At 38.6% G+C, this 20,966-nt stretch overlaps 1 protein-coding gene across 12 annotated transcripts in view; it reads left to right on the top strand.

Annotated features, from left to right (window-relative positions):
- LOC103015852 (cyclin-Y-like protein 1) overlaps positions 1 to 20,966 on the top strand; it is a 311,035-nt gene that overhangs the window by 148,089 nt on the left and 141,980 nt on the right. For 11 of the 12 annotated variants that reach the window (XM_057542040.1, XM_057542010.1, XM_057542054.1 and 8 more), the window contains one exon: positions 3,686 to 3,802. The exons of the other annotated variant lie outside the window; for it this stretch is intronic. In XM_057542040.1, the coding sequence (XP_057398023.1) occupies positions 3,686 to 3,802 (117 nt within the window). The remainder of the gene's footprint in view (positions 1 to 3,685; positions 3,803 to 20,966) is intronic. 12 annotated transcript variants of the gene reach the window in all.

The following is a 20,966-nucleotide window of genomic DNA, read 5'->3' as shown; positions in this document are numbered from 1 at the left end:
CTATAAATGAGACAGAACTCTGCCCTCAAGAACTCATCCTAAGTCACTATTAAAAATTCTTCTGCCTTTACGTATCTCTTTGTCATTGAAGAATTATAGAATGTAGTGGTTAGAAAGGAAACTGGAATCCTTCTTTATATGTGATCTAAAACTCTCATATGGCAATTTGACAATTTCCCTTCTGTTTCTGAAGAAATATAAAAATCTTTAGACAGTCATTCAGAGAAGGGGCGTCTATAGATTCAGCTGCTATAATTGAATCACTCCTGAGTGTTTTCTGCAACATGGCTCCAATTCTTAGGGCACCCATTTTGTAAATGATAGTAAGTGTTATGATAAGATAAACATTAAATAGCTCTTTTAGTGCCACCCATCTGTATTTTCATATTTTATATTACTTTTATTCTTATTTATATCAAGATGTACTTTTATTTCCTTTAAAACTTCTTACAGTTTTGTTTTGGTTTTTTTTCTCTTTTCACACTTAACTCCCCAGAAACCTTTGTATTTTTCTATTTTCTCCTTGATAAGCTCTCCTGGTTTTGCCATGGATTTCCATTTTTGTCAAAGGTGTTTTTGTAAGGTTTTGAAAAATTAACTAGATTTTCTTCTACTTTTTTTTCTTTTTAATTTGATTTGTGGACTGGTTTTCCTTGTGTTCTTCATTTTGCTTCCTAATGGGCCATCTAGCTCACCTGACCTTGCGGACAGTACTATGTGACAGCATCATAATTGATGTTCAGAAAAATGACCTTGAGACACCAAAAAATATCACGTAATTTAAAATGTATTATTTTACTTATATACTACTTTTGGGTGGAGGATTTCTATTCCGCATAAGCAATAATCCTTGCCTCCAGGATCTGACCATCTCATGGGTAATATGCACGTGAAAAGGTATAAAAGAATCTGGCACGTCTGTATATGATGAGAGTACCCGAAAAGATATGAGAACCAAGAAATCATTTTCTGCTAGGGTGGTTTGAGAAGTTTTCATGAAAGATTTGAATGGAATTTGAGTTGAACGTTGAGCCTTGGAAGTAATTTTAAGAAGAAAAGAGGGGCAAAGATAGATCATCCTCAGAGGGACGTCTGAAGGACACAGCAAAAACTGAATAAATCAAATTGGTGCATCAGGAAGTTCATATAAGGTAATCATTGTAATGTTGCTGGAAAAGTGGATGAGAGTCACATGGGGCAGGGATTTTGTGGGCTAGGTGAATATTTTATGTTTATTCCAGAGGCCATAGGAATCTATTGATTTTTTTAAAAGTTGATTTAACGACATGATCAAAGCCGTCATAGGAAGAGGAATATGATCGTGGTATGCAGTGTGGATTAGAGGGGGACGGGACGGAGGCAAAATGCCCAGTTAGGCGATAACTACCATAGTTCAGGTGTGAGCTCACACAGGCCTCATTTAGGGGCCTGTCAGAAGGGCCTTGTTGCGAAGGATGAGGATATAATGTTCAAAGAAGAAGAGGAACTGGTTTGAAAAGGAAGGTGATTATTTTGTGTGTGTGTGATGCTGGGTCATCCCAGTAGAAGTTTCCAGCACTGGGTTAAAAGGGATGGGGCAGGGGAACTTGTGCTCATGCCTTGATACTAGAAAGTGAACAAATGATGACTTCGTATTGACTTTTGAGGAACAAAAAAAGGGAAGTAATGCTGTTCGGAAAACATTTTTTTTTTTTCTCTTTCTAACTAGTTATTGTTCCACTCTTCCTGAGAAAGCAGAGGCTTGGGTTTCTTTTTACATAAGTATAAGGAGAGCCATGTAGAGTGGAAGGATCTGGTAGTAGAATACTAATTAACCCCTAGAAAATGACTAGCAACACTCTCTTGATGCAAAATAAATTTTCAGTGAAAATCGCAGTGAAAAATCATTCATCTAAAGTTCAGATTCTAAATCCTTTTATTCTCAGCCGTGACCCAGCCAGTTTGGTTCCTTTGACTTATCCTTGGTTTTCTGTGAGTGTAATAATACAGTAACACAATAATATCTCTGAGGAAGGTGATGGTGTGTGCTTCTGTTGATGCAATTAATATTACTCTTAATATTTCACCTATTATGTTAAAAAGTAGGTGCTTTTATTATTATAAATACCCTGAATTAGAATGCTAATTTAGTCAATTTTGATAGGATTATCTTAAGTTATAATGCACAGGCTTTTTTTTTTTTTTTTTTTGAAGCCATGCATACTTAACCAGTTCTCCGTAGTTAAGAGTGGTTAGGTATTACTTCCTGTTGAATTAGCAGTTGCTGAGTAGTTGAGTCTTTGTACAATCCTGCAATCCACTAATGTGATATTTAATGAGGAGACATCAGTCTGGAGAAAGGTAGTCAATATAAATCAGTGTTTACAAAGTGTGATTAACTCTGAAATATTTCATCAATGCTGTGGTCCCAGGCAGACTCTATGCTAATTACTAGAATCTGTGCATGTTTCAGGGGACTTGGATGGACCCTGGGTATTGCAAACATGGAGCAGCAAAATTGCAATTATGCTCGGACCGTCTCTGATGACAATTTATGCATTTGGTGTGATGACCTCCCCCTTCCCAAGAGGGCAATAAACAGAATGCATTTTCATTAAGATACTAATGCACTTAATCACAAGGGGAAAGGGTTAGGAAGTAACGAAAGACCTTCAAGCACTATGTGACAGAGCTGATAGGGGAGAGAGGCTTTATTTTAAAGGCAGCTTCTCTACAAAGCTGTAGGCAGCCCCAGAGCACTTCCCACACATAGTCTTTGGCACTAATTGAAAAATTGCAAGTTAAAGTTTGGATCTTCTGGCGACATCCTTATCACTTCAAATGTGTTGTTACTAACGTAAATGATGTAGACTGTAATATTAAAAATATAATTTCATAGCAGTTTATTTTGATTTATAGCACTTCCATGCAGCTTGAGTGTTTGGAATTCATTATGCAAGTAATTGAATAAACATGATGATGATGATGGTGATGATGGTGGTCATGATGGTTGTAATGAAGATGGTGATGATGATGGTTGTAATGAAGATAGTGATGATGGTGGTGATGGTGATGATGATGGTGGTGATGGTGATGATGGTGGTGATGATGGTGATCATCATCATCAGTAAACATTTTCCAAGAGTAAAATTGTATTGTAAGGCTCTGGTAAGTGATGAAGCGAGAACCGTGTAACTTCAGTCCCTGCCCTCAAGGAGCTTACTGCGCAGTCCCAAATTAGCCTGCTGACCATTTTTCACATTGAGATTTGTACTGTTCAGTGTCAGAGAGACAAAAAGTCTGATGCATCAGGGCATTAGTAACCAAAAGAAGTCCAGGATGGATGGTACTGTAATACGGTTTTGATGTTGGTGTTTTTATGGAAATAATCCGCTGGGAAATTTCTTTCGGATCCTCAAATTCTGGAAGACCGCTACTTTGTATGAGTGGATGAAGCATAATTTTAAAGGCTGATTTTAAGCTTAATCTTTTGAAGAGCTTCACCATATATCTTCTCATTATTTGATGCATCTTCAGTGGTTATAGCGAGCATCTGGCTTCATATTTGTGCCATCCTCATGACTGCCGTTGACTTTTTTTTGAGGGAGGATGGCAGGAGTAGCAGAGTTGGTGTTGCCTTGGGGATGCTAGGGTTGCCTGGGTCTTGCAAATCTAACAGCTTCTTTTCTTAAACTCTGTGTTTTAGGTAATATAGAATATAGCTGCCCTGCCACGAATGAATGTGAAATCACAAAGCGCAGACGTAAATCCTGCCAGGCTTGCCGCTTCATGAAGTGTTTAAAAGTGGGCATGCTCAAAGAAGGTAAGGCTGTGTGCTAGTGCTCCTGTACTTTAGGCTGGGGGTGTGGGATGCACAGGGAATTACAAAAATATTAGAGAAACCAGGCAACTCTGGGGTCACAGTAAGTATCCTGAATCTGATAGCAGAATACTCCTCCTTTATACCCGGACTTGCTGATCTCTCGTGGCTAACTGCTTGACATCAACAGGAAGGGACAAGGTAGGACACATCTGATGTGTAGCTAAACCCACCAGGTATGCTTGGCAGTTCGGGTTCTTTTCATCTTTACAATTTGCAGAAGGCAAAGGATGAAGGGTAGCCAAGAGGCTACTGTCATTGTCTTTTTGCTTTCTTTACACTACTAGGTCTACAGAGAGATCACCCCATCTTTACTGAGGTATAACTGACAAATAAAAATTGCGTATTTTTAAGGTAGATGACCTGTATTTCATTAATATATATTGTGAAATAATTGCCACAATCAAGGTAATTAACACATCCATCACTTCATATGGGTACCGTTTTCTTTCTTTTTTAAAAATTCATCTTAGGTTTAAAGCACTCTTTATTCTTTTCTAGTCTTTTCTTTGGGACTTAAATTCTATTATAAAGAGTTTGTAACAATGGTATTAAAATTGTTGCTTTCAGTTGGGGATAACAACAACAGACACAAAATAATAACAATGAGCATGTATTCCGTGCTAAACGAGTTGCCTAAGTTCACACAGCAGATGAGGGCAGAGCCAGGAACTGAACCCAAATAGATTCTAGAATTCACTCAAGTCTCCCACCCAAATCAAAGTTCCTGAAATCTTTGTATATTTCAGTATGTCTAGTGAAACTAACATTTTAGCTTGGAGATGGAGAAAAATTGTTCTTCTCTGTGGGAGGCCTAGGTTTAGTTTTTGGTTTGTTTTTAATATATTTCTGTATATGTATGTGCTTTGTAGATGTGCATTTTATATACTGCATTTAGGTTTTACTGTTTCCTTCTCTTCAGAAAATTTGCCAGAGTTTAAAATAAATATGATAATTTTATACAGTAACAAAATGGAAATATGGTCATTGAAGTTTGAAAGAATATGAGGTAAATTAAATATTTAAATGTACTGTTTCTGTTGAGTCATAGACTGTACCTTGTTCCTGGGGTCAGCCTTATGAGTTTGTATAATTTGTTGTTACTGGAGATCACCTATTTTTTTATAGGCTATTTTTTTTTTTTTTAGTAAATTTATTTATTTATTTATTTTTGGCTGCATTGGGTCTTCATTGCTGTGCGTGGGTTTTCTCTAGTCGCGGGGAGCCGGGGCCACTCCTCGCCGTGGTGCGCGGGCCTCTCATTGTGGTGGCTTCTCTTGTTGTGGAGCACAGGCCCTAGGCACATGGGCTTCAGTAGTTGTGGCGCACGGGCTTAGTTGCTCCGCGGCATGTGGGATCTTCCCGGACCAGGGCTGGAACCCGTGTTTCCTGAACTGGCAGGCGGATTCCTAACCACTGCACCACCAGGGTAGTCCCGAGATCACCTCTTTTTTAACTTCTGAATCCAAGTAGATCCAAGTATTTATTCCTCATGAATGAACCAGAGCTTCAATTAGGTATGGCATCACCAGATCTCATAATTTTTCCTGGCTTGTTCTTATTCCAAGATTTTAACTGTGAACAATGTCATAGGAAGATGAATGAATCAGATTATATTTGGGTACGTGGAATTCATGCTATTTTTCTCTTGTCCACTAAGAATTAACTCCTCCACTGACTAGGAACTAAGAAGATTCTCCCAAAGTCTTCTCATCCTCAAGTTGAAAAATAATTGTAAACAAGCGTGTAACTTTATCATTAAAGCCTTATGGAAAGAGGACCAAGATATTTTGCCAAGTATAAAAATAAAATAGAAAACAGATTGCCTGCAGCAACATGGATGGACCTAGAGATTATCATACTAAGTGAAGTAAGTCAGAGAGAGAAAGACAAAAATCATATGATATATCACTTATGTGTGTAATCTAATAAAATGACACAAATGAACTTATTTACAAAACAGAAACAGACTCACAGACACAGAAAACTAACCTGCGGTTACCAAAGGGGAAATTGAGGGGGGAGGGATAAATTAGGAGTTTGAGATTAACAGATACACACTACTATATATAAAATAGATAAACAACAAGGACCTACTCTATAGCACAGGGAACTATATTCAATATCTTGTAATAGCCTATAATAGAAAAGAATCTAAAAAAGATACATATATATGTGTGTGTGTATATATATATATATATATATACATATATATATACATATATATGTATATATATATATACAACTGAATCACTTTGCTGTACACCTGAAACTAACACAACATTGTAAATCAACTTTAATTCAATAATTAAAAAAAGAAAACAAATTGCCTAGTAGGATGATTCAATTTACATATAAATATATTTTATATAAAATATGCTTATATTGCATTTATATTAAATTAAAAAAATACAAATTTGTACTGTAATAATTTATATTAATACACACACATTAGGATGGTATATGCATGGAGAAACAGAAGGAAGGGTAAAGATTGGTACCAGTGTTAACACTAGTGAAAAAAAGTCAGGGTAGGGAGTACTTTTCTTGTTTACTCTATAGCTTTTGGCACTGTTCGGATTTTTCCACAGTGAACATGTTTTGCATTTATAATCCATTTCCTAAATATTTATTAAGTTCCTCTCACGTGCCAAGCACTATCCTAGGCTCCAGTGATGCCGCAGTGAAAACGACAGACGTGGTTCCTCTTGCTAGAAGAAAGCTTATGTGGAAGATACTAAAAGGATAACAATTTTAACAAAGGAAAACATATGAATAATAATCCAATGATAACTGCCCAACCCATATGACAAAGAGTTTTCCTCTGAGTTAGGACAGTGGTGATAGCTGACTTTCTTGTGGTGGAAACATTACCTTAGTAATTGCCTTAAACCCCATAGCAGAGTAGCAAACAAAACATATTTCAGAGTGTAACAAGTGATTGACAATCATATTTTTGGTCTTAATTATCTTTATATTGCCACTTAGTTGAGCTGTAGAGACTCAAACCAAACTTAACACTCATTCGAAAAGGCTTAATTTAGAGTTTGGACTTGAGGAATCGTTATTTTCCAAAAGCAAATCAATGTTTTAAAAATGTTATAAAAGTAATGTATCAATTAACACTTTGAATGGGTGTGTCCTAGATTTGGATTTTATTGTCAAAAACTAAAATACATGGAGATACGCCTCCATGTCCAGGGAAATAGGATTGTTTTGATCAGTTTGATTTTGCTGCTACAGTGTACTCACCTATTTGCCCTTCCAGGTTTAAGGAGGAAGTAGAAAACATATTTTCCCCTAAATAATTTTCCCCATTGTGTTTTCAAGCAGGAACAATCTTGAAGGGTGGTTAGAGTGACTGAAAAGGTGTGAACTGCGTTTAATTAAACATTGTTGGTGAAAGTAAATAGGACGGGTGCTTATCTATAATTCACACCTCTTCAGTTGCTGTTATCAAGCCTTTAGAGGGACTGTTTTCAAGGGAATTGCTGCTGTTGCTGATATACTCAAAAAATAATTTATTTTCCTTTACTTCCTCGTGCCCACTTTGGTGGAAAAATATCTCTAAGCCCCTTCCCCCAAATAGAAAGGAGATGATAGTTATGAGTAAATATGGAATACTCTTTTTCTTGTGTCCTTAAAAAAATACAGTGAAATATTGCATTACACCCTGCATATAAATGCACAGTTACGTTTGGCCATCTCCTTGGCTCAAGGCTTACCTTCTCAGCCTGGAGAGAATGATACTGTCTTAAATGTATCTTTATGGATGGAGAGGGGTTTCAGTCCCATGCAGTATGTCAGAGATCATGATGTTGTAAATCTATTCCAGTGTAAACCTGTTCAATTCGATCACCGGTCCGTAATAATATTTGTCTCTACAACCCCCGTGTCGGCCACAGCAGTCCATACAGGCTGATGGTACAGCAGGTCGGGAAATTGACAGACCAAATCTATTTAAACAGAAAACAACATGAGTTCCAGAATCTGAAATGAAATCAGATTTCAACAGCTTTGATGGGAATCTTCTTTCCTTTCACAGGTATTTTTATTCACCTAGCCATGTGCATCTTCGATAAAATGCTGCTTGAGGGAAATGAAGATGTTTTCATTAAAAAGGGCGTTTATAGAAAGATGAGACTTTTACTCTTTTAAAAATAATGTCTTGGTTTTACTGACTGGCATTTCTACTAAGGATGTGAGGTACAAAATGGAAGTGGTGGCTTAGCGGGTAAACAACTCCAGTTACATCACAGTGTGTGTTATTAAATTCCTATAAGACGTGGCTTCTCATTAGTCAGCACCAGGATCATATCCAGATGAGCGATGTTTGGTTTTAATATTAGAATTTTTGAATCAAAAAATTGTTACCAGTGGAAGCAAAGAAACAGTTGTGTGGGGAAAACAACAAAATGCAACAACATAAAACTGTGAGAAGTACAGTTAAAAAAAATGGTACTTTGTTCAAATCCAAGTGGTTGCACCATTCCGCATCCTGAAAAATCCCCTTCGCTTTTTCTGGGCTCTACTTTCTGCCAAGCCTCACGAATGATGGGCCAGCATTATTTTTTCGGCATGATACCATACTGTAAGTCAGAGAAAACCCATCTGTTACAAGAGACCTAGTCTCAACATTCCCTTCTCATTGTTTTCAGGTATTGTTTATGTGAAGGAAAAAACAAGAACTAATCAGCGTGCACCTATAAATCTGGTCAAGATTTATTTTTATTTTGATCTTTCTCCTTAGTTGTTTAAAGGCTATTGTAGGACATACCGGTTCTGTTTTCTGTCAGTGGCAAACAGATATTTTATGAAAGCAATAATTATTTTATTTATGTATAGAATTCACGGATCAAAAGATTGAAGAAAGGCTTTTTGCTCTTTATTGGCGTGATGGGTTTCACCTTGGCAACTCAAGTATTTTTCTTTGACTCTTGCACATGAGAGCAAGAGATGCACATTTGTGTGCAATATTATATTCCCCAGCCAGGCCAGCCTGCATGCCATAGTACAGATGAATCCAGGCAGCCTGGCGGACTGGTTTAGTTATTTCATGCCAAGAAATTGTGCTTTTCACTTCGCCTTTAAAAAGATGGTTACTTAACCTTTCTAATCATCACTTTCATCATTTGCAAAATGGTAGTGGCAATAATAGTATTTGCAAATAAAATGTTGTTGTGAATAGCCAATAAGATACTGCAGGTTAGGTGCTCAGCATACCATGTGACCCAGAGCAAGGACCAGATCAAGGTTAGCTATTGTTGCTGGAGACGGTAGGGGTCAAGCTTTAAGGTCAGGTGGAGCTAGATTCAAGCCCTGGCTCTGTCTCCTCCTGGACCTGGGGCAAGGTATATGACCTCTAGGACTCACTTGCTTCAACCTATTTATTTATAAATATGGAACTTAATCCTTTGTCTACCAAAGAAAATGGACAAATCACACACCTTTTCAAACGTGCAAGAAGAAATATAAGAATTCTACTAACCTCATAGGTACATTAAATTTTACTGAGGTGACATTGATATCAGACCATCGTGGAAAAAAAATCAGAGGAGAGAAATAAGTTTTAGCACACCTCCATAAATATTAAGTGAGCTTCTCCCATGTGTCTGGCAAAACATTGTGTTTTGGCTTTTAATTCTGATTTTCCACAACCTTGCATTGTGATTTTAAGCAAGTCCATTCAACTCTGCCTTCATTTCCATATGTGCCGGAGAGCAGTTAGACTACTTTCTTTCTCATCTCTTCTATTCTAAAATTCTATAAGTTTTGTTAAAAATGATATAATGTCTCTAGAAACATAGTACCAATATATGACACAAAGATACTTATAATTATTACTGCTGCTGCTAACTGTATCCATAAGTTTGAAAATACAATAAGAACTATGATTCGATAGACATGGCGAGTGAATTGTGCTACTTTGTCAATTTTGTCTTAACTGAATAATTCTTTGGATGCTTTGCATCTTTCTAGAAAAGCAGGAGGTACATACCTCCTGGTCAGATATATTTGAAGTTTTGTTGTTAGATTTTTAAAATAAAAACATTGCCATAAGTGGGAAAGGACAAGAGCGAGTTTATATAATTTTAAGTGCCTTCTGAATACTTCCTTTGGGGGAAAATGAGTCATTAAAACAAACAAAACACATAACTATGTTATGTGTTTTGTCGATAACCGTATTTACCTTTCATACCTGATTTGACATCTTTAAAGTAAGTTTCTATTCCAGAGGTGCTCAATATTTTCCTCCACTTTTTAAAAGTCTAAAAAATAGAAGGGTGAAGATTCTAGGCTGGCAATTTACAAGATATGGTATAATCGTGAGTCTTCCTGTTCAGGGTAAAGTCAAAGCAGTGGTTGGGAATCAGCATTTGAAATGTTATTCAGTGTGGAAAGGCACAGGATATTACGGTTTTATTATCACCTTAATACTCACTGTGAGGAAAATAGTGGGACCCTGGGTGTCAGATTCTCATTAATCAGATGAAGAACTCCAGGTTCAGAGAGTTTTAGTAACTTACCCAAGGTCCCATTGCATATCAGTGGGAGTGAGATGAAAGTCAGGTATGTCATATTCTCAGGCTCCTCCTGTAGCTCTATCAAGCCATGTTGCAGGCTTGGCCCATAAAGGGGTCTTTCCTGCTCCAGCTGTGGGTCGATTGCCCACCATCTCAGTATAGCAGGCCAGTAGTGGCCCGAAATATTCATTTAAGGGTGGAGAAAATGGGAAACAGTGCTGGCACTCCCAGGAAGCAGCAGAACTTGTGGGCTTAACAAGGGGTTTGTGCCTAAGATACATGCATAAATGGCGTTCCTAAGGAAGGGGCTTTTCCTTAGGATTCTGAATGGGGAAACCAGACTTTTCACCTGGAGTTTAATGAGGCCACTGCAGATACAGATAATGGTGGGGATCGGCCCGGGAAAGGTCTTTACAGGATAACTGAGCAGCTAGAATATTGCGCATAGAGTGAGTTGGAGAAGGCATTGTGTATCAGGAGCTGTGGAGGTGAGAATGGCAAGGTTAAAGATACTGCATAGAGGGACTTGCCTGGTGGCACAGTGGTTAAGAATCTGCCTGCCAGTGCAGGGGACACAGGTTTGAGGCCTGGTCCGGGAAGGTCCCACGTGCCATGGAACAACTAAGCCTGTGCACCACAACTACTGAGCCTGTGCTCTAGAGCCTGTGAGCCACAACTACTGAGCCCATGTGCCACAACTACTGAAGCCCAGGTGCCTAGAGCCTGTGCTCCACAACAAGAGAAGCCCCTGCTCACCGCAACTAGAGAAATCCCACACGCAGCAACGAAGACCCAACGCAGCCAAAAATAAAATTAATTAATTAATTAATTTTAAAAAAAGATACTGCATAGAACAATGCATTCAGGTCCGTTCATTTTGGTCAAGCTGAGTTAGTGTCTGTTTCTAGATAGGTCCCTGGGAAAGAAATTAACCTGAAAAAGTATGAAGATCTAGAATGATCTTTCATTTTCATTTCTTGGTTCTCTAGTACCTTAAAAGGCTCATGCCATCTATGCCCTGCTTAAATCTTTTGGCTTGCCAAATCATTTAAAATCCATCGAGCATTGCCAGTCTGTGTAGAAGGGAAGGCCCTCATCTTTTGCTCTCTCTCATCGATTAATAAGACCTACCTCATATTTAGGGAATCTTTGAGTGGAAAAAATGATAGGAGTATAGAGGATCCCTCCGCAGTAGAGGATTCTTTGTGCAGAGACCCTATTTATTCTGAGCTATCTTATCATAATCCATAGTGTATACTTCCTATTTCTACTTTTTAGTTTGGAGAAGGCATTGTGTGTGTGTGTGTGTGTGTACACATATATACATACATATGAGACAGAGCACAGATTATGCATTTATTCATTTAGCTGCCATTACATCTCTCCAATCAGTTGTCTTGAGCCCCCAGGTTATAAAGAAAAATTATCCCAGAACTGTTTTGCTGCAACTCCAGCTTGTGTTTTGATTTATATATGGCAGTGGGAACTCTGAGAGTCTTCTGGGTTTACCCTATCAGCAGAAGCAGCAAAGAGCAACTTACTTATCTAATTACCCTTCTGTTTCATATCTTCCATTTTAATAAAATGTTCATTTAAAGGCTGTAGCATTTTTCCAGGTAGATTCTCTTTAAAAAATACAAAAACTACTCAGCCCATTTATTAACAAACAGATTTGTTTTTGCTTACTTAAAGAACCTGCTTAGTGCAATTTATCCTAGCAAAATATCTTTTGTAAAAACCTCTGAAGAAGACATTGCCAAGGTGAATTTTTTTTCCCCCAAGTCTAATATCATTATGCTACCAAGTTGAAAACAGAAATTATTGGTAGGGAAATTTGGGTTCCTACTGCCTTCAAAAAGGAGAACAAAGAAAAGGAGAAAGCTTTAATGGTATTCAAGGAAAATATTTCTCTGTTAGATGACAGTTAATAGAACTGCATTGACCTCACTGGTATTTCTTGCACTCTCTGTTGTAATATTATCCTAAGAAGCTCCCTCATTAATGCAGAGTATTAAACAAAACTCTCAAGGTATAATGTAAGCAATAGCAAAGAGCACTGTTTTCGTGAGCTCTGTCTTGACATTAAGCTGTTGGGAATATACTTAAGGTGCCACGAAGACTTATTTCGTGTACAGGTACTGCACTGCCAGATGGTGACTTTTTTGGGTTTTTTTTTGTCATGCTTTGTTGGTATGAAAGCCTGAATAGTCTTAAAATGAATAGCAAAGATTTTGAGGGTAGGAGTAATAACACTTATTCGTGAGAGCTCAATGTGCATTAGGCTATGTACTATGTGCTTTAGTTGGATTTTTATTTTTTTTTGTTAATCCTTATGGTGACCTCCAGAGGTGGGTATTTCCCCATTTCACAGAGGAAAGAAAAGCTTAGAGAGATTATGTTACTTGCCAAAGTTCTCACAATGCATGATGGAGTCTGGATTTTAGAGCAGGCGTTCTGGCTCTACTGCTTATGTTCTGTATTTGTTTAATACAGTAGGAATATTCTACTATATATTTAGCTTGGGATTCTTCAGCAGCTATGGGTATTATGAGATACTGAGCTCTTAAAAGATTACTTAAATAAACCAGTTTTTTTCCGAACCAGGGCTCACTTGATCGCTTTGAGTTCTTCACTTCATGTCCGGAAATAGAATGAACTGTGTCGAAAGGCAGTTAAGTTTCCCATCACTATGAGAGATGATGTAGAAAACAATTTCAAGTGTCATGTGGGGATTAGACTAGAAGATCTTTCATGGTGACTTCGCACTATGAGATTCTTGAGATCTCAACATAAACTTTGGAATAAAGTTATAAACTGTGTGAATAAACATCAGTAACACTTAAGCTGTTCAGTTCCTGGGAACCCGATTTCGGGGGTCAAGCAGTGTGTGACATCTTATTTAAATCCCAATTGGAGCAGAGAGGAACGTTTTGTTTCGTGACATAGTTTTACTCTCTGGCTCCAGATTTTAGTTAAGTGAAGTTCAGAACCAAATTCCTTATAAGTTTTGCTTTTGTAGAGAGCAGTGAATCTGAGTCACTGACTTTGAATACCATCTGCCTCAGTTGTTTTGAGGATGTGGCCATAGTGGACCTCTGGGATATTACAATCTTATCTGTTTTATAAATGGGGAAAATTGAAATACTAATGTTTTAAAGATTTGTCCATGACTCTGTATCTAACCCACGTGAGTCTTAGTCTATCACGTATTTCCTGTGGACCTTTGGTTCTCTGGAACCATTTTATATTTATATGTTTTTTGAAAATAACAATTACATTAGAAATGAAGTGGAGAGATTCTCTCATGTGAACTTACCAAACACAGCACTGAGAATTATTGGAACTGAATACATCTATCCTTGCTCGCCACCTTAGTGTGAGAGAGGACAGAAAGATTGCAATTATAAGGAACGGTTCTCTTAGCTCCCTTCCTCGTGCTTTAATGGGAATACTCTTAATAGTTAATCATTTATTTGATTGTCCTCATTTGTCATTTCCATTTGTGAATTTGAAATAGGAAGCCAGCATTTATCTAATATGCTACCAATTTTTATACCTTTTGGATTATTAAAAATCCCCAATGGATTTTGCCCCAAGGGGGAAAGAACCTGCTTCAACATTTGCTCTTACACGAGAAGTCTAGTGACAGCATGGTAAGTGGGGAGGGGAGGTCCCTGCCATATGGGACTCTGTTGGATGTGGAATTTTTCCCCACCAGCCTCCAGACAACAGATTTTTGTTCCTTTCCACCAATCCCCGCATATATCAACGTGACCCTGTTGTTCATGACATTGTGCTTAAATTTAATGTAAAGGAATTCTGGTATATATTTGAATAAGACCCGTTTAATGAAGAGCTCCATGGTTTTATTTCCTTTGGGCACCATTCCTAACGTGTTAGTTACCGTGCTTGTTGAGGCTACGCAGAATTCTGCTCCCTCTGTGTTATCCAAGGCATCAGACATGATTTCGTTCACTTTGAAGTCTCCCTCAAAAGAAATCGAGCACTGGCTATTTCTTGAGAGATTGTTCTGGAGTTTTGCGTCTCTCTCTCTTAGTAGGTTGTCGAGCCACCAACCAGCTTCCCTGAGGCAAGCTGTCTGCAAAGGAATAAGCCAGCTGGCTTGGCCAAGGTTGATCAATGATGAGCGGCAGGCTGGGTTCCAGGTTCACAAAACCCACTCAGTGGAGAGTAGGTCAGCGGCTTCCCCAAAGCCAATTAGCTGGCAGAAGTCTGGGGTGCCTGGTGCTAGCCAAATTCCCTGAGCCTGATGGTACTGGTGGGGAGTCCATCCTTGGGCTTCCTGGCAAACCAGACTTAAGTGAATGGCAGATTGTGCTGTTTGAGAGCCAGTGTGGCTTTGTGGCCACGAGAACAACTATCAGAGCCCTGCCACTCCCACCCAGCCTTCCCCGGGCAGACAGCACAGCCCAGGCGCCTTCGAAGCTGCTTGCCAGGTGCGGTGGAGCTCAGCTGAGTATCCACATCCTCATTTTGTTTTTACCTGACTTCAGCTTATATGCTTTTTAATATTGACGTGACTGTGAATCATGCCATTAAAAGAGAAGCACATGGAAATGATTTTGGAAGCAGGAAGCTTTATAGAGACCTTTGACAGGAGTGTTAGGATTTCCACTCTTAAAGCCCCAATTGTAAGAGCCCCTGCTTCTACACGGCGGTCGGGATATCATGGGCCCGATGTCAGAACCCAAAGGGAGGGTTTCTTAGTGATTGCCCTTGGGTTAACCTGTCTCTCCAAAAATGATGTGTATCTAAAGTCATAATCCCTTCCCTATTATTCTCAACGATTACATTTTCAACTGTGAAGTCTTTTCTACATAGGCTGCGTAGTCCTAGCTTTAGATGCCTGGGCTGTTGGATTAGCATTTTTTAGGTGTATTTGGGATGTGGGGAATTGAAGGAGTAGACTATGTAAGAATGAGATCATTTGCATTACCTTGTTTCACTTAGCATGTGTTTCTGCTTAGCTCGGTACTGATTTCTGGTTCTGTTTCTCAGTTCCAGCCAGCACGTTACCCACTTAGGAAGTGAAGTTCATTTTGCCCGGCCTGCCTCTCAGTTCTCAGCTACAAGTGTTTTCTTTGTGGCCTCCTGAGCCCTTATGTAGTGGCTTTTCTATGTCCAGTTAATTTCCCCCAATTAAACTTTTCCCTCATACCTGACTTTTTTGGGGCATACAACTTCCTCTTCCTTCCTCTGCCCGCCCCCTGCCCCACCTTTTGAACATTCTTTTGTTCCAAAATTTCTTCTAAAAGCGAAGTTTCTTCACCACCATAGTGAGTTGCCATTTGGTGGTTTCCAAGCTTATGACCTCCATAATTATCCCCTCCCTATCCCACCCCCCCTCCCCCGGATTCACCCCCTGCTCCCTTAGACATTTATCTCCAGGCCTATTAAGTCTCTTCAGTATCAACATTATCATAATCATTAGTATATTTGAAGCCAATTAAGTGGCAATTACTCTGACCTTAGCCAGTCTTAGGTTATTATCAATTCATGCATAATTTGGAAATATTTGGAAGGAATGTGGATTCTGGCCTTATGGTCTAATTGGTGTAAATATTTCTATGTGCTGTCCAAGAAATACAGCCTGTTCATTATAACATCTAGAGTTGGGGTCGGGTTATTCCTCTGGAAGCTGCTTTCTAGCAACTTATGGACCAAAATCATACATATTCGCCAAACCCATCTTCAAACATTTATTCATCCACTTTTTATCCACCCGTTCAATGAATATTTTTGAGGCATGACTCCATACCAATCACTTTATTAATGCCAGGGTTAAAAAAGTGAACATGACAGACAAGTTTCTGCCCTCATGGAATTTATGATCCATCATCAATAATCATAAGCCTGATTATTTACAATTATATAGATTTTTCTCCCTTCTGAATTTTACCAGCCTTTATGTTGTTTCATACAACTTAGCATTTTAATTTCATGTAGGGAAGTAGAGTGTAAAGATGAAAAGCTCTGTGTCTCAGATCAGATGGGGTCTGTGACTGTGGATCGAGCCCTTGTAACGTGTCTAATGCAAAAGAAGAATTGAATGTTTAATGTTACTTAATTTTAGTTAAATTAAATAGCCCCATGTGGCTGGTGACCAACTTACTGGACAGTGCAGACATAGAATCTGAGTTCAATCCAAACTTTATTACGTACTTGCTTATTATTATTACTTATCTCAAACAAGTTGCTTTACCCGACTTTTTAAGCCTTATCTGTAAAATGGGGGGTTGTAATTCTCACTGCCTCAGAGGGTTGTTTTGAGGTTTAAATGAGGTAATAGTTGTAATATTCTTTGGCAAAGTGCCTAGTAAACAAATAAGAAATCAGAAAATATTGTGTTAATATCAATATTAATTTTTTTTATTCTATTTGTCACTTAGTATTTACCATAGAGCAAAGCATAAACAGCTTCAGAACAGGGACTCTATCTGTTTATATTTGAGTCTACCATGGCACCTAACATAACAACGATCACATAGTAGTTGCTCAGTAACATATAACTGATGAATTATTTCTTCTTTTTCAGTCTACTTTAGTAGGCTTTGAGTTCCATTATTAAAACTTGAATATAGAAATAATTTTGTCATAAATAATGATTTTAGAAACAGTTCCTGGGCTATCATCATATATAAGTCATTTCTACATTTTCCTTTATATGTGTGTGACCATGACAGAAGAGTATTTCAGAAGTCACGTTGTACTGAATTTATATTGAATACCCTGATGATACAGCAATAGATATATCCTGTCTCAAAAAAAAAAAAGAAAAGAAGATGAGAAATACCATTGTTTTTCACCTGTCTTGCCCATAGACATTTCATATGTTAATGAATATAAATGAGAAAAGTAAGACCTATTTTTTAAATTGAAGTATAGTTGATTTACAATATTGTGTTAGTTTCAGGTGTACAGCAAAATATTAAGTTATACATATATATACTTTTTCGGCTTCTTTTCCATTACAGTTTATTACAAGATATTGAATGTAGCTCTCTGTGCTGTATAGTAGATCCTTACTGTTTATCTATTTTATATATAGTAGTATGTATCTCTTAATCCCAAACTCCTAATTTATCCCCTACCCCTTTCCCCTTTGGTAACCATAAGTTTGTTTTCTATATAAGACCCATTTTAAATAACTCATATAAATAACTTGCCTAAGGTGGTACAACTAGTAAATGGCAAAGCCAGAATTTGTTCCTGATTTCTTAGATGCTGAAGCCCATTGCTCTACTGATATTCATAATGAAGTCTTTTGGTTTTTCTCTTAATTAGTTGATCTTACCAGAGTGTTGAGGCGAAATATTATTTCTGGCACATGGAAGCCACCGTTCTCTGCTATTACTTCCTTTTGTGAGCAAGGAGACCTTGATTTCAGCGAACGGTTTTGGTGCCAGAACTATTAGAATTCCAGAATCATTCCTTGTTATAGATACTCTAAAATAAGAGGTCTATGCAATCACAGGACTGTTTTCTGATTTCTGTAGATGTTGCTCTCTGTAGGACCACAGGATTATTTCTTAATGTTTCCATGTAGACTGTTTCTACCTTTTCTTAGAAATGGTTTGACTCATGTTGGAACCGCTGGTATTTCTGAACTACACCCTTTCCAGGTAGGCTGTCACGGGCTATCGTTTAGCGGAAGAGACTGCCGGTGCCTAGCATCTGTGCCCAAGAGGCAGTCCAGGTCACTGTCTGATGATTTCATTTTCTGTTGGTAGCATCACTTTCCTGCTCTGCAGTCAACAGGTCCAAATTTGTGGTCTGTGAACAAATGTATTTCTCAACGATTTCATATATGTCTGTAGGTCTCCGGAGAAGTCATTAATTAGAATCTGGAGGGGATGGTGTAGAAAAATAAAGCTCCACTAATGGTGACAAAGTAAACGGAACAGCGATTCAATTCAAACTCTGTGTGCCTAGGAAATATTAACTAGAGAATCTCCTGATTATCTCACAAATCTTTAACTATTTGGTTATGTGCTCCAGCAGAGAAAATCTATCAAAACTTTTTTTAAGGTAGAAAAGAACAAAATCCCCCAGCTTTTACAGGTAATTCTACTTCTATTTTAATGCCACTCGGGAACTGGCCTCTTTGGAAGTTCCTAAGCTTATAAAGCTGGGAATTCTTCCCTTCCTCACCTTTCTGACTTAACTTGCAGTTACAGAATCTCACTAGCAACTGCAGTTAATGCATTGATTTTAACTGGAAACCCAGAAGGAGTGAATGCTGAAGTCGGCTGAACTCTTAAACGGTCCTGGGAGACCAGAGTCATTTGCACATTGGAAAACAGCTAATGGGCCAGGGAAGCAGAGGTTAGTTGCAGGGCCTTTCCTATGCCTCCCCTCCATCACAGTGAGAGAGATCACAGATAAAAAGTCTTCTCATGTGACCTGCTAAGGTACCTATACCTCATTCTTTTGCTTTATTTTCACTTTCCTTTTTCTTCATGGCTGGATATTTTAAAGAAATTCTAGGCTGAGGAAAGTAGAGTGGAAAATGCTGAATCCTTAGTGTCTAACGTTGCAAAATTCCATTAGGTAGTGTGATATCTTAAAAAAGGCACGGGTTTCATATATGGGCAACATAAAGAGAATACGTTTGGAATTGTATTATAAACACATCGTTCGACATAGCGTGTTAAGATCATAGAATTTTCTGATAGGCAGCCTTGAGTTGTTAGGCGGCTGATTACTCACAAGTTTCTTAATGTCTCCAGCCTCGGTTTCTTCATCTATAAAACAATGATCATAATAATAATGCCTTCCCTATGGAGTTTGCTGTGAGGATTAAATAAGATAACAAGTGTAAAATACTTAGCACCCCGTCTGATAAATATCAGCCCTTGGTTAATGTCAGCTGTTATCAGTATCATTATCATCACTATTATTTTGTTGTCTAAGCGTTCAGGACACTGCCTAGCTAAACCCAAAACAGATCTGTTTTGCTAGGTCTCAAAATGTCATCTTCCTGGAATTTTTTTCCCTTCCAAATGACCAAGTGCTGCGTTCACAGCAGGTTTGAGTTGTCTTCACACTGCTGCTTTCCATGACTTACTGGGGTCAGAGGTCCTCAGTAATGCTCTGTGTGACTCCAGCCCCAGACCCTCCCCTGTGGGTATGAGATCTGAAGGTGACAGGCAGGGTCGGCAGAACCTGCCAGAATTACAGAGACCCCTCTGTGGATTGTGGGAGAACAGCACACAAGTCTGTCATGGACCAGAAACGAATGACCTTGCAGCCATGGAATCACTTCTCATCCAGATCATGGCTAACTTTTTCCAGAGTGTAATTTATGGCATCTACAGTTACTTTTGGACATGCTAATGTGTTCGTTCACTTCTAGCTTTTCAGGGTAAACAGTATGTGAGTCATTAGTGAAGAAAGGGCTTTCGCCTCCACCTCGAGCTTTAACAATCATGCCATCCCTTCAAAACTGTGCTGTTTTAGGTTTGTTGTTTTTGTGGTTTTAGGTCTCTAAATAACTTGGGTTTAAGGCTGCAGGTCGCTGGGAGCCTGCAAGTTCTTTACTTGTCTTCCCAAGTTCTGCCTCAAAGCCATTATTCCAGCAGGGAAAGTAGAGAGTATAAATTACTCCTGCATAGGAATGTTCTCCCCTCCTTCCCCTTTCCCTACCTCCTTTCCACCCTTTATTGACCTTGGAACATCCCATCAACAGCAGCAGCTCAGAGTTCTATATAGCACCCACAGCTTTAATGCTGGTTTTGTACCTATATACTGCAAATCTCGTGGCAATGGTTTTGGTCCCAGAGTATGGGGGTTGGAAGGTTTGGCGTGGAGAAAAAGAGAAAACAAAGAGAAAGCAGGGAGGAGAGAGGAAAGAAGGGAAACAAAAATGGAAAAATAGGCTTACACAGTACAGATGACTTAGTTCTCTGCTTCTATTAAAACTTGCTTTCTTCAATACATTTTCCATTCTTTCTCTGTACGTACAATGGTAACCTGGTGGAATACTGATGAGGCCAGAACGACATTTGAATCTCTCTCTGTCGCCCGCCTACCCACATCCCCAGTTTCCTTTTGGGGGAGGAGGAAAGGTATCAGCCCCTGGCTTGTCCCTTTACTAAGCTGCATCGTTGAGTAAGAAACTGCCACCCCAGGCAGTGTTATTACTGGGCGGATGCACTGCCTGTCCAGTGCTTCCTGCACTGGCTCGTCTCTAATTAAAGTACTTGCTATGAACGATTTTTAAGCACCGGAGCTTAATGAAGTTAGAAAAAGGATTTGGATGCAGTTTGTGAAGACTTCAAATTGTTTGAGTTTTTTCTCTCGGGAGAACTGTAAAGTCTGGAGGCACTTTGAATTACTTACAATGTATTCCATTTTGTTCTTTTAAAAATTTCTCTTTTAGTGGTGCAGAGGTGAAAAAAGCCCAGTGCCCACCTTCCCCCTTACCCCCCAGGAGAACACTGTAACTCTTGCTTTGCAAAGTGGCTTCTTGGGAATTTACCAGTCTTTGAATACTGTTATCTAATTAAAGGGATGGCTGTGTCTTTAATTCTCATTGGCAGTTCTACCTTTGACCCTGCAGT

The sequence above is a fragment of the Balaenoptera acutorostrata genome, chromosome 1 (assembly GCF_949987535.1).
Source record: "Balaenoptera acutorostrata chromosome 1, mBalAcu1.1, whole genome shotgun sequence".
Taxonomy (NCBI): domain Eukaryota; kingdom Metazoa; phylum Chordata; class Mammalia; order Artiodactyla; family Balaenopteridae; genus Balaenoptera; species Balaenoptera acutorostrata.
This window is presented reverse-complemented; position numbering and strand designations above follow the sequence as displayed.